Source organism: Marmota monax, unplaced genomic scaffold, assembly GCF_021218885.2.
Source record: "Marmota monax isolate L192 unplaced genomic scaffold, Marmota_monax_Labrador192_F-V1.1 WCK01_AAM20220418_F8-fsc00029, whole genome shotgun sequence".
In the NCBI taxonomy this organism is placed as follows: domain Eukaryota; kingdom Metazoa; phylum Chordata; class Mammalia; order Rodentia; family Sciuridae; genus Marmota; species Marmota monax.
The window spans coordinates 564,083-576,415 of record NW_026693024.1 but is presented as its reverse complement, the minus strand read 5'-3'; the positions used below and the strand labels follow the sequence as shown (position 1 = coordinate 576,415).

Genomic DNA, 12,333 nt, shown 5'->3' with positions numbered 1-12,333 from the left:
ATGAACAGGGTATATTTTTCCATCTTCTAAGATCTTCTTCTATTTCTCTCTTTAGGGTTCTGTAGTTTTCATTGTACAAGTCTTTCACCTCTTTTGTTAGGTTGATTCCCAAGTATTTTATTTTTTTTGAAGATATTGTGAATGGAGTGGTTGTCCTCATTTCCATTTCAGAGGATTTGTCGCTGATATACAGGAATGCCTTTGATTTATGCGTGTTGATTTTATATCCTGCCACTTTGCTGAATTCATTTATTAGCTCTAATAGTTTCTTTGTAGACCCTTTTGAGTCTGCTAGGTATAGAATCATGTCATCTGCAAATAGTGATAATTTAAGTTCTTCTTTTCCTATTTTGATGCCTTTAATTTCTTTCGTCTGTCTAATTGCTCTGGCCAGTGTTTCGAGAACTATGTTGAACAGAAGTGGTGAGAGAGGGCATCCCTGTCTTGTTCCAGATTTTAGAGGGAATGCCTTCAATTTTTCTCCATTCAGAATGATGCTAGCCTGAGGCTTAGCATAGATTGCTTTTACAATATTGAGGTATGTTCCTGTTATCCCTAGTTTTTCTAGAGTTTTGAAAAAAAAGGGATGCTGTACTTTGTCAAATGCTTTTTCCGCATCTATCGAGATGATCATATGATTCTTATTTTTAAGTCTATTGATGTGGTGAATAACATTTATTGATTTCCGTATATTGAACCAGCCTTGCATCCCAGGGATGAATCCTACTTGATCATGGTGCACAATTTTTTAGATAAGTTTTTGTATCCGAGTGGCCAGAATTTTATTGAGGATTTTTGCATCTAGGTTCATTAGAGATATTGGTCTGTAGTTTTCTTTCTTTGAAGTGTCTTTGTCTGGTTTAGGTATCAGGGTGATGTCGGCCTCGTAGAATGAATTTGGAAGTTCTCCCTCTTTTTCTATTTCCCGAAGTAGCTTGAAAAGTATTGGTATTAGTTCCTCTTTAAAGGTTTTGTAAAACTCTGCTGTATACCCATCCGGTCCTGGGCTTTTCTTAGTTGGTAGTCTTTTGATGGTTTCTTCTATTTCCTCAATTGATATTGGTCTGTTTAGGTTGTCTATATCCTCCTGACTCAATCTGGGCAGATCATATGACTTAAGAAATTTATCTATGCCTTCACTATCTTCTAATTTATTGGAGTATAAGGATTCAAAATAATTTTTGATTATCATCTGTATTTCTGAAGTGTCTGTTGTGATATTGCCTCTTTCATCCCGTATGTTTGTAATTTGAGTTCTCTCTCTTCTTCTCTTCGCTAGCATGGCTAAGGGTCTTTCGATTTTGTTTATTTTTTCAAAGAACCAACTTTTAGTTTTGTCAATTTTTTCAATTATTTCTTTTGTTTCGATTTCATTAATTTCAGCTCTGATTTTCATTATTTCTTGCCTTCTACTTCTTTTGCTGTTGTTTTGCTCTTCTTTTTCTAGGATTTTGAGATGAAGTATGAGATCATTTATTTGTTGGTTTTTTCTTTTTTTAAGGAATGAACTCCAAGCAATGAATTTTCCTCTTAGAACTGCTTTCAATGTGTCCCATAGATTCCGATATGTTGTGTCTGTGTTTTCATTAATCTCTAAGAATTTTTTAATTTCTTCCTTGATGTCTTCTATAACCCATTGATCATTCAGTAACCTATTGTTCATTCTCCAAGTGATGTATTCTTTTCCCTTCCTTCTTTTATCGTTGATTTTCAGTTCCATTCCATTATGATCAGATAGGATGCATGGTATTATTTCTACTCCTTTATATTGTCTAAGAGTTTCCCTGTGACATAATATATGATCTATTTTTGAGAAGGATCCATGTGCTGCTGAGAAAAAAGTGTAACTGCTTGATGTTGGGTGGTATATTCTATATATGTCAATTAAGTCTAGGTTATTAATTGTGTTATTGAGTTCTATAGTTTCCTTATTCAACTTTTGTTTGGAAGATCTGTCCAGTGGTGATAGAGGTGTGTTGAAGTCTCCCATGATTATTGTATGGTGGTCTATTAGACTCTTGAACTTGAGAAGAGTTTGTTTGATGAACATAGCTGCACCATTGTTTGGGGCATATATATTTATGATTGTTATGTCTTGTTGGTGTATGGTTCCCTTGAGCAGTATGTAGTGTCCCTCTTTATCCCTTTTGATTAACTTTGGCTTGAAATCTATTTTATTTGATATGAGTATGGATACTCCTGCTTGTTTCCGAAGTCCATATGAGTGATATGATTTTTCCCAACCTTTCACCTTCAGCTTATGTATGTCTTTTCCTATCAAATGCGTCTCCTGTAGACAGCATATTGTTGGGTCTTGTTTTGTGATCCATTCTACTAGCCTGTGTCTCTTGATTGGTGAGTTTAAGCCATTAACATTTAGGGTTATTATTGAGATATGGGTTGTTCTTCCAGCCATATTTGTTTATTTATGTTACTAAACATGGTTTGTTTTCCTCTTTGATTATTTTCCCCCCTTTAGTGTCCTACCTCCCACTGTTGGTTTTCATTGTTATTTTCCATTTCCTCTTCCTGTAATGTTTTGCCAAGGATGTTTTGAAGAGATGGTTTTCTAGCTGCAAATTCTTTTAACTTTTGTTTATCGTGGAAGGTTTTAATTTCATCTTCCATCCTGAAGCTTAATTTCGCTGGAAACACAATTCTTGGTTGGAACCCATTTTCTTTCAGTGTTTGAAATATGTTATTCCAGGATCTTCTAGCTTTCAGAGTCTGTGTTGAAAGATCAGCTGTTATCCTGATTGGCTTACCCCTAAATGTGATCTGCTTCCTTTCTCTTGTAGCTTTTAAAATTCTCTCCTTATTCTGTATGTTGGGCATCTTCATTATAATGTGTCTAGCTGTGGGTCTCTTATGATTTTGCACATTCGGCGTCCTGTAGGCTTCTAGGATTTGGGGTTCTGTCTCATTCTTCAAGTCTGGGAAGTTTTCTCGTATTATTTCATTGAATAGATTGCTCATTCCTTTGGTTTGAAACTCTGTCCCTTCCTGTATCCCAATGACTCTTAAGTTTGGTCTCTTGATGTTATCCCATATTTCTTGGATGTTCTGCTCATGGTTTCTTAACAGTCTTGCTGAGCTGTCTATGTTCTTTTCGAGTTGAAATACTTTATCTTCATTGTCTGATGTTCTGTCTTCTAAGTGTTCTACTCTGCTGGTAGTATTCTCAATTGAGTTTTTAAGTTGGCTTATTGCTTCCTGCATTTCTAGGATTTCTGTTTGTTTGTTTTTTATAACCTCTATTTCCCTGTATAGTTGATCTTTTGCTTCTTGGATTTGTTTATGTAATTCATTGTTGAAGTGATCTTTCATTGTCTGATTTTGCTGTCTGATGTCTTCCTTGAGACTCCAGATCATCTGAAGCATGTATATCCTGAATTCTTTATCTGACATTCCATCTGCTGCAGCTATTACCTCTTCTAACGTTGAGTTGACCTGCAATGCTTGTGGTCCTTTCTTTCCTTGTCTCTTCATACTGTTCGCGTTCCTTTCTACTTGGTGAAACTGTTGTGCTATTGAATTTTCCCCCTATATATTTATATTGGTCTTGTATAGTTGCAAAGTCTCCCTCGCAGGCACAGGCGGCGGCTCTGTCCCTCTGCGGGCCGCTAGGCTTGTTCTGTCGGTGGTCACAGTTCTGTCTACTTTGCAGGCGCAGGCAGCGGCACTGCCCCTCTGCAGGCCTCTGGGGCTGTACTGCCAGTGGGTCGCAGGTCCGCCTACCTTGCAGGCGCAGGGGGGGCGGCTCTACCCTTCCTCAGGCCACTGGGCCTGTTCTGTCTCTCGGTTGCAGGTCTGGCCTGTTCTGATGGTGGTCACAGTTCCCTCTACCTTGCCGGCGCAGGGGGAGGGGGCGGCTCTGCCTCTCAGCGGGCCGCTGCTCCTCTTCTGCCGGTGGGTCGCAGGCCCGCCTACCTTGCAGGAGTGATTGGAAGCTCTGTCCCGCCGCGGGCCACTGGGCCTTTTCTGTCGGTGGTCACCGTTCCACCTACCTGGGAGGCGCGGGGGGTGGGGGGCGGCTCTGCCCCTCAGCAGGCCGCTGGGCCTGCTATGTGCGTGGTCACAGTTCCCTCTACCTTGCCGGTGCAGGGGGAGGGGGCAGCTCTGCCTCTCAGCAGGTCGCTGCTCCTCTTCTGCCGGTGGGTCGCAGGCCCGCCTACCTTGCAGGAGTGATTGGAAGCTCTGTCCCGCCGTGGGCCACTGGGCCTTTTCTGTCCGTGGTCACAGTTCCACCTACCTGGCAGGCGCGGGGGTGGGGGGCAGCTCTGCCCCTCAGCAGGCCGCTGGGCCTGCTCTGTGAGTGGTCACAGTTCCCTCTACCTTGCCGGTGCAGGGGGAGGGGGCGGCTCTGCCTCTCAGCAGGTCGCTGCTCCTCTTCTGCCGGTGGGTCGCAGGCCCGCCTACCTTGCAGGAGTGATTGGAAGCTCTGTCCCGCCGCGGGCCACTGGGCCTTTTCTGTCCGTGGTCACAGTTCCCCTACCTGGCAGGCGCGGGGGGTGGGGGGCGGCTCTCTAGGTATTTATTAAGCTGTATTGCAAGTAAATAATCATAGTACAGTATTCTCACACTATTATTATTCTTTAAAAGGGGAGGAAAAATATTTAAAAAGCCCTAAAATAAAAATAAATTAAGACACTCACGAGAGCCATGCAACATTATTTAAATGGAAAGAGAATGTTTATAAGAGAAAATCTGAGGCCTGCAAAGATAGGACAAGTGTGTATCACAGAAGTGTTAATTGTATGCAGTGAGGATGGCTTGCCCCTTAGGAAGCAAACCTGCTGTCTTACACACACAGTTATTCTAACAGTCATGCCCTGGACCTACTCACTCTAGTTCTGAAAAAGGATACTCTGGAAATAATTATTGATATACCCATGCTATATGGTTTGGGGTGGTCTGAGTGTCTGCCAAGGGTCTGTTATGATTAAAGGTTTGGTCCCCAGCATGAAGCTGTTTGGAGGTGGTGGAACCTTTGGGAGGTGAGGCTTTGTTGGAGGTTCTTAGGTCATTGGGAGCATGCCTTTGAAGGGGATTGTGGGACCCCAGTTTCTCTGATTTCCTGTCTGTTGATGTAAACTCTTTCTCAAACACACACATGTGTCCAATGCATCTGCTATGAGGTGATTGCAGCTGGGAGAACTGAGTCAATTCAGGAACCATGCCCTTGAACTTCCAAAATGTGAACTAAATAAACTTCTGCTAAATAAACTAAATAAACCTTGAAAACACTAGTTGCCTCAGGCATTTCATTATAGTAACAGTAAACTGACTAATGCAACTTGAAAATGTTTGACAGAGCCCATTTCAATGTCATCAATAGAGAAATAAATAATACAGTGTGGCATTTACTTCTGTTGTCACATATGTTATACTCTATAGCAACATGGGAAATGTTCATTATTTTGCCAGCAGACAAACTGGCATTTACAGTATTATAGCTGTGTAAGAATCAGTGAACAAGCACAGGAATTGGAAAAGAATGAAGAAAACTGCAAATTTGTTGTGTTAGGAAGTGTCTAGGAAGTGTATAGTGGACAATGACTTCTGACTTTTCATATTTTCTTTCATTCAATAATCCATTTGTACCCTGGGATGTCCCAGGCACTGTGTGAAGCCCAACACAATGCCCATCCTCCTAGAGCTGAGAGCACAATAATACAACTCTTATGCCATTGAAATTGTGCAAAATGCACACATGCACAATGATGATGTCATAGAATTTTAGTTACAATAACTTGTTTTGCATATTTTATTCATTTTAGCTATACATGATAGGTTTCATTTTGACATAATCATGCAAGCATGGAATATAATTTGCTCTAATTCAGTCCCCAGTACTTCTCCTTTCCCTCCCCTTCTACCTCCCTCTGTTTTTTCCCCCTCTACTGATCTTCTGTTTATAGATTTTTAAAATTAATTCTTTGTGGATATACATAAAGATGTAATCCACTGTGGTATATTTATATATGTACATGGGAGAGTTTGGTCAGATTCATTCCACTGTTCCCTTTACCTGTCCTTCAGTCCCCTTCCTCTACTGATCTCTCTTCTATTTTCATATAATCCTCTTCCCTCTTTTTATCTTTTTTTCTCCCCCTCCCCACCTTATTTTGGTGTAGCTTCTACATGTCAGAGAAAACATTTGATTGTTGATCTTCTGAGCCTTGCTTATTTCACTTAGCATGGTGGTTCCATCCATTTACTGACAAATGCCATAATATCACTCTTCTTTATGGCTGAGTAATATTCCATTGTGTATACATATACCACATTTTCTTTGTCCATTTATCTGTTGATGGGAAGATAGATTGATTCCATAACTTAGCTACTGTGAATTGTGCTTTTAGAAACATTGATGTGGCTGCATCCCTATAGTTTGCTGATTTTATATCCTTTGGATATATACTGAGGAGTAGGATAACTGGGTCATATGATGGTTCCTTTCCTAGTTTTTTGAAATACCTCTCCGCTGCTTTTCAGAGTGGTTGCACCAATTTATAGTCCCACAAACAGTTTATGAGTGTTCCTTTTCCCCACATCTTTTCCAACATTTATTATTATTTGTATTCTTGATAATTGCTGTTCTGATTGGAGTAAGATGAAATCTCAATGTAGTTTTGATTTGCTATAGATATTGAACATTTTTTATATATTTATTGGCCATTTATTTCTTCTTTTGAGAAGTGTTTGTTTAGTTCTTTTGCTCATTTATTAATTAGGTTATTTGTGTTTGGATGTTATTTATTTATTTATTTATTCATTCATTCATTTATTCATTTATTTTTTTTAGTTCTTATATATTCTGGTGGTTAATGCCCTTTCTGGGATGCAGGTGGCAAAGATCTCTCATTCTATAGGCTCTCTCTTCAGGCTCTTTTCCTTTGCTGTGCAGAAGCTTTTCATATGATGCACTTATTGACTCTTAGCTTTATTTTTTTGCACTTTAGGAATTTTGCTAAGGAAGTTGATTCCTGTACCAACATGTTAGAGGGTTGAACTTACATTTTCTTCTAGCATTTGCAGAGTTCCTGGTCTGATTCCTAGGTCTTTGATATACTTTGAGTTGACCTTTGTGCAAGGTGAGAGATAAGGATCAAGTTTTATTCTTCTACATATGGATATGCAGTTTTCTCAGCACCATTTGTTGAAAAGGCATTTTTTTCCTCCAATGTATGTTTTTGGCACCTTTGTTGAGTTTCAGATGACTGTATTTATTTGGGTTTGTCTCTGTGTCTTCTGTTCTGTTCCTTTGGTCTTCGTGTCTGTTTTGGTGCCAGTACCATGCTGTTTTTGTTACTATAGCTCTGTAGCATAATTTGGGGTCCTGTATTATGATTATGTCTTTTTTTGCTCAGGTTTGCTTTGGCAATTCTGGGTCTCATATTCTTCCAAACGAATTTTAGAACTTTTTTTCTAATTCTGTGAATATTATCATTGGTATTTTGATAGGGACTGCATTGAATCTGTATAATTCTTTTGGTAGTATGACCATTTTGACAATATTAATTCTGCTATCCAAGAACATGGAAGATATTTCCATCTTCTAAGGTTTTCTTCAATTTCTTTCTTCAGTGTTCTATAGTTTGGGTTGTAGAGGTCCTTAACCCCCTTCATTGGATTAATTCCCAATGTTTTTTTTTTTCTTTTCAGCAAATTCATTATTGGAGTATAGCAAAGTGATTTATTCATATGTGTTGATCTTGTATTATGCTACTTTACTAAATTTGATTATCAGTTCTTGAAGTCTTCTGGTGGAGTTTTTAGGTCTTCTAAATATAGGAGAATGACATCAGAAAATGGAGCTAATTTGACATTTTCTATTTGTATCCCTTTAATTTCCTTCTCTAGCCTGCTTTTGCTCTGGTTAGGGTTTCAAGGACTATGTTGAATAGGAGTTGTGTCATGTGCAAAAGGCATACATACATGTGCAATGATGATGTCATGACATTTCATTCACAATACTTTTTAAAGGAGTCTTTAATTGGGAACCTCAAAGACTGAGATATGGCTATCACCATGATTCAGAAGTCACAGAAGTAGACATGCAAATGAAGAATGGAAAGATGAATTTTGGAAAGTTTATTTCACAAGATAAATAATGATTTATGAGCCTTATTTGCCCCATGGGTTCTAGAAAATGAATATGCAAGTATGGTGCCAAGGCTTTGAGAACAGTGACCAACACTGGATTCATCTGTGGTGTTAGGACACTGGAGAAAGGCCACTCCCACCCCCAGGAGCCAGGAATCTTTATCTTCTGCTTTGATTTGGTCTTATCTGAGACAGCTGCTAGAGATCCCTCCCGTTTTCCTTGCACATGGATGGGTCTGGGAGCATGGGGTGTCCTTGAACCTGGAAGCTAACCACATAAAAGGTTGTCCTGAATCTTTGCAAGATGCCTTGGGGTCTTCACTACACACAGTCCTGAGCTGGGATGGTCAGTGGGACAGTAGGTGCATCCAGATAGGTCTCCCCCAACCCCCAGGGTTTCTGTCCCTGGGCCCAGGCAGCATGACTACTCACTGGTGATTTCAGTTGGTGGAGGTGGTAGAGATGGAGTTTTGCTGAAGTAATTTCTACTTCCTTTCATGCATTGGCTTTCCTTGAGACAGTGATGACTCCTTGGAGATGGGCATAACTGGAAAGAGCTGCAATAACTTGCCCCAGATGAGTCACCAAGGGGAGAATCAGAAACACTTGCTTTTGCCAGCCCCATACACATCCAGGGCCTGGGCCTTTCCCAGGAGGGCCTCCAGATACATGTGGCACGTGTCTCCTCCTCTGCCTCTTCAGAGCCTGCATCCCACCTGCACCCCAAACAGGATATGACTAATCACCCAGCCCATGTAGACAGGCTGGTCCTGACATTAGAACTGTAAAGCAATGAAGATCCAAGGGCAGCAATGCATGCTGCTTGAGATTGGAGACATAGGGGTTGGGAGTGCAGAATAAATGAAGAAAGCCACTTGATTTGTCCTGGGCAAACAAGGACGGTGGCCACCCCACACCTCTGGGAGAGCCCAGTGGGGCTGTCTCAACATGGTCCAAGTGCCAACAGGGAGTGAAAGCTTGCCCAGGGCGTGGCTGCTGTGTCCCACACCTGCAACACAAAGGCAGGCACCTGCTCTCTGACTTCCATGTGGCCCAGCCTGCCTTTCAAACCCTCCCAAATGATGTGCTCATTCACTCTTAACCCTCTGTGTTAGAGGTAGACGGCGCATTGGCAGTGGGAGGAAGAGCCCTGTAGTGTGCAAGGGTATGAGGTGGGTGGGCTGGAGGGGAGTGGGAGAGAGGCAGGGGCAGTGCCATGAGCTGGCAGGGGAATTTGGTTCCTCTGACACATGTGGCCCCTTGGTGAGGGGAAGGGGAATATGGTCCAACATGTACCAGCCCTTTAAAGTGTCTGTATAAAGGCAACCTCTCACATTTCACCCCTCAATGTAGGTGACGGGGTTGAGCTTACCTGAGAAAGTAAGGGTATGCCATCTTACCCAGATGTTTGTGAATGACCTGATGCTTCCCATAAAGGGAAATGAGTGTGGTCTTTAGCAATGGGAACGGTTTGTGAAAAGGTAAAGGTAGTGCTTTGATGCTGTAGGTAACAAGGTGTCCATGGCCCCAACAGTCACCTGGCTTCTCCAGGAATGGGATGCGGTGGGATAAGATGAGAGTTGGGATGGGGTAGGATAAAGTGATGGGATAGAACACTAGAATCCAATAGGATGGAAAGGTGGGGGGGGGGGATTGGACAGGACAGGATGGAATGCTGCCATCCAGAACAGTGGAAGGGGAAGGGATGGAGTCAAAGAGATGGTACTACAGTTTGGATCTTGAATGTCTCACGAAAGTCCATGTGTTACAGCCTTGGTCCCTGAGTAGCACTCTTGGGAGGTATTGGAACCTTCAGGAGGTGGGCCTTAGGGAAGCCTGAGATCACAGGGGGTGTGCCCTTTAAGGGGATTGTGGGACCCCAGCCCCATCCTCTTTCCCTCTGTTTCCTGGCTATGAGGTGAGCAGCTTTGCTGTACAGTGTGCTCCCACCATGACCTGCTGCCTCACCACAGGCCCAAAGCAATGGGGTCAGTCAGTCATGGCCTGGAAACTCCGACACTGAGCCAAAGTAAATATTTTGTCTTTATAATTATCATAGTTATTGTTATAGTGAGAGAAAGCTGAATAACACAGATGAGAAGAGGAGGAGTAGAATGCTGAGATGGGGAGAGATGGGTGGGAACAGGAAGGATGGGTTGATGGGACAGGATGGGGTCTGCTCCCCAGGTGGCGGTGGCCCAACCAAGCTCCCAGCCCAGGACTGACATGCTGGGCCAGATCATTCCTGTCCAAGACCCTGACACTACTGGCCTCCATCTCAACCCCAGAAAGACAAAGGCCAATTTCTGGAGTTTGGGGCAAAGGTTGTTCGCCAGGAAAAGGGAATAAAGAATCAATAAATGGGGTGGATTCAAACTAAAAAGCTTCTTTTCAGCAAAGAAAACAATCAATAATGTGAAGAGAGAGCCTACAGAATGGGAGAAAATCTTTACCACATGCACCTCAAATAAAGCATTAATCCCTAGGATATATAAAGAACTATAAAACACCAAAACAAAACAAATAATCCAATCAATAAATGGGCTAAGGAAGTGAACAGACACTTCACAGAAGAAGAAATACAATCAATCAACAAGTATATGATCAACAGCTCTAGTAATTACAGAAACACAAATCAAAACTATACTGAGATTTCATCTCACTCCAGTCAGAATGGCAATTATCAAGAATATAGTCATCAATAATGTTGGCGAGGATGTGGGGGAAAAGGTACACTCATACATTACTGGTGGGACTGCAAAATTGGTGCAACCACTATGGAAAGCAGTATGGAGTTTCCTCAGAAAACTTGGAATGGAACCACCATTTGACCCAACTATCCCACTCCTTAATTTATACCCAAAGACTTAAAATCAGCATACTAGAGTGATGAAGCCATGTCAGTGTTCATAGCAGCTCAATTCACAATAGCTAAACTATGGAACCGACCTAGGTGTCCTTCAGTAGATGAATGGATAAAGAAAATGTGGTATATAGATTCAATGAAATATTACTCAGGTTTATAGAAGAATGAAATTATGACATTTGTCGGTAAATGGATCGAGTTGGAGAATACCATGTTAAGCCAAATAAGCCAATCCCCAAAAACTAACTTCTGAATGTTTCCTCTGATATGCAGGTACCAATTCACAATAAGGGTGCACTAGGGAACAATAGCGTTACCTTGATTAGGTAGAGGAGAGTGGAAGGAGGGGAGGGGAGGGGATATGGGGAAAGAAAGGATAGTAGAATGAAAAAGACATTATATATATATATATATATATATATATATATATATATATATCTGCATGACCAATGTGATTCTACAACAAGTATAATCATAAAAATGAGAAATTATACCCCAACTATGTATGACATATCAAAGTGCATAAACGATTCCAACTATCATGTATAACTAATTAAAACAAATTTAAATTTTTTTTAAAAGGACAGGACATTCTCAGCAGAGAGAACAGGACATGCTCAGACAAGGAGGCTTGATCCCAAACGCTCCCATGTTACCAAGGTCTGCCGTTTTGGCCACAGGATTTGTTCTGTGAACCACAAGGAATGGAAACAGGGATGCACTGTGAAATGAAGGAAGTGGAATATTTGGCTGACCGGAAAGTGTGGCACAGGTGTTAGGAACTTCACTGTTACCCAGGTGGCAGGTTACAGGTTACACAATGCTGGCTTTACCAGAGGCTTGATCACGGACGGCCATGCTGGCTGTGACTATGTTGAGACCGTCTTGTCCAACGTCTTCTTAGAATAGCTGCTGAACACTACTCTCTCCTCAGCTTTCTTCACTTTCCACCGCCCTCGCTGGCAGGGTGTGACTTTGTTCCACCCCTATCAGCAGATCAATAGAGCTCTCCTGGGAAATTAAACTTTCTTATGTTTTCTAATATTGCGTGATATTCTTTTGGCCATTTTTGGGGGATGATGAATATGCATGGAAAACATCTGATTTTCAAGTGCAACTAAATCAGTAAGATATATTTGGTGCATTTGTCTCAGGAAATATTGAGTTCCCCCCCCCTACAAATTCAGATGCACCTAAATGATGCAAAATGACAGGTGTTTATTACAATTCTTGATTGATTTGCATGATATATTTATATAAAATAAAAAGCTTTCTAAGCCATATGTGCTTTTAATGTGATTTTTTTTTTTTTTGGCATGGCACCTAGGATTTATTTCCAAGTAGTCCTAGGGGAGGGG

At 41.4% G+C, this 12,333-nt stretch overlaps 1 protein-coding gene across 3 annotated transcripts in view; it reads left to right on the top strand.

The window, feature by feature from the left end:
• Positions 1-11,986, top strand: part of Exoc2 (exocyst complex component 2) — a 252,744-nt gene extending 240,758 nt beyond the window's left edge. Inside the window, exon 30 of one of the 3 annotated variants that reach the window (XM_058582342.1) lies at positions 11,558-11,986. In XM_058582342.1, coding sequence (XP_058438325.1) covers positions 11,558-11,669 — 112 coding nt within the window. In that variant the 3' untranslated portion in view covers positions 11,670-11,986. The remainder of the gene's footprint in view (positions 1-11,557) is intronic. The other 2 variants (XM_058582341.1, XM_058582340.1) reach the window with 2 other exon arrangements.
• The last annotated feature ends 347 nt before the right edge of the window (positions 11,987-12,333 follow it).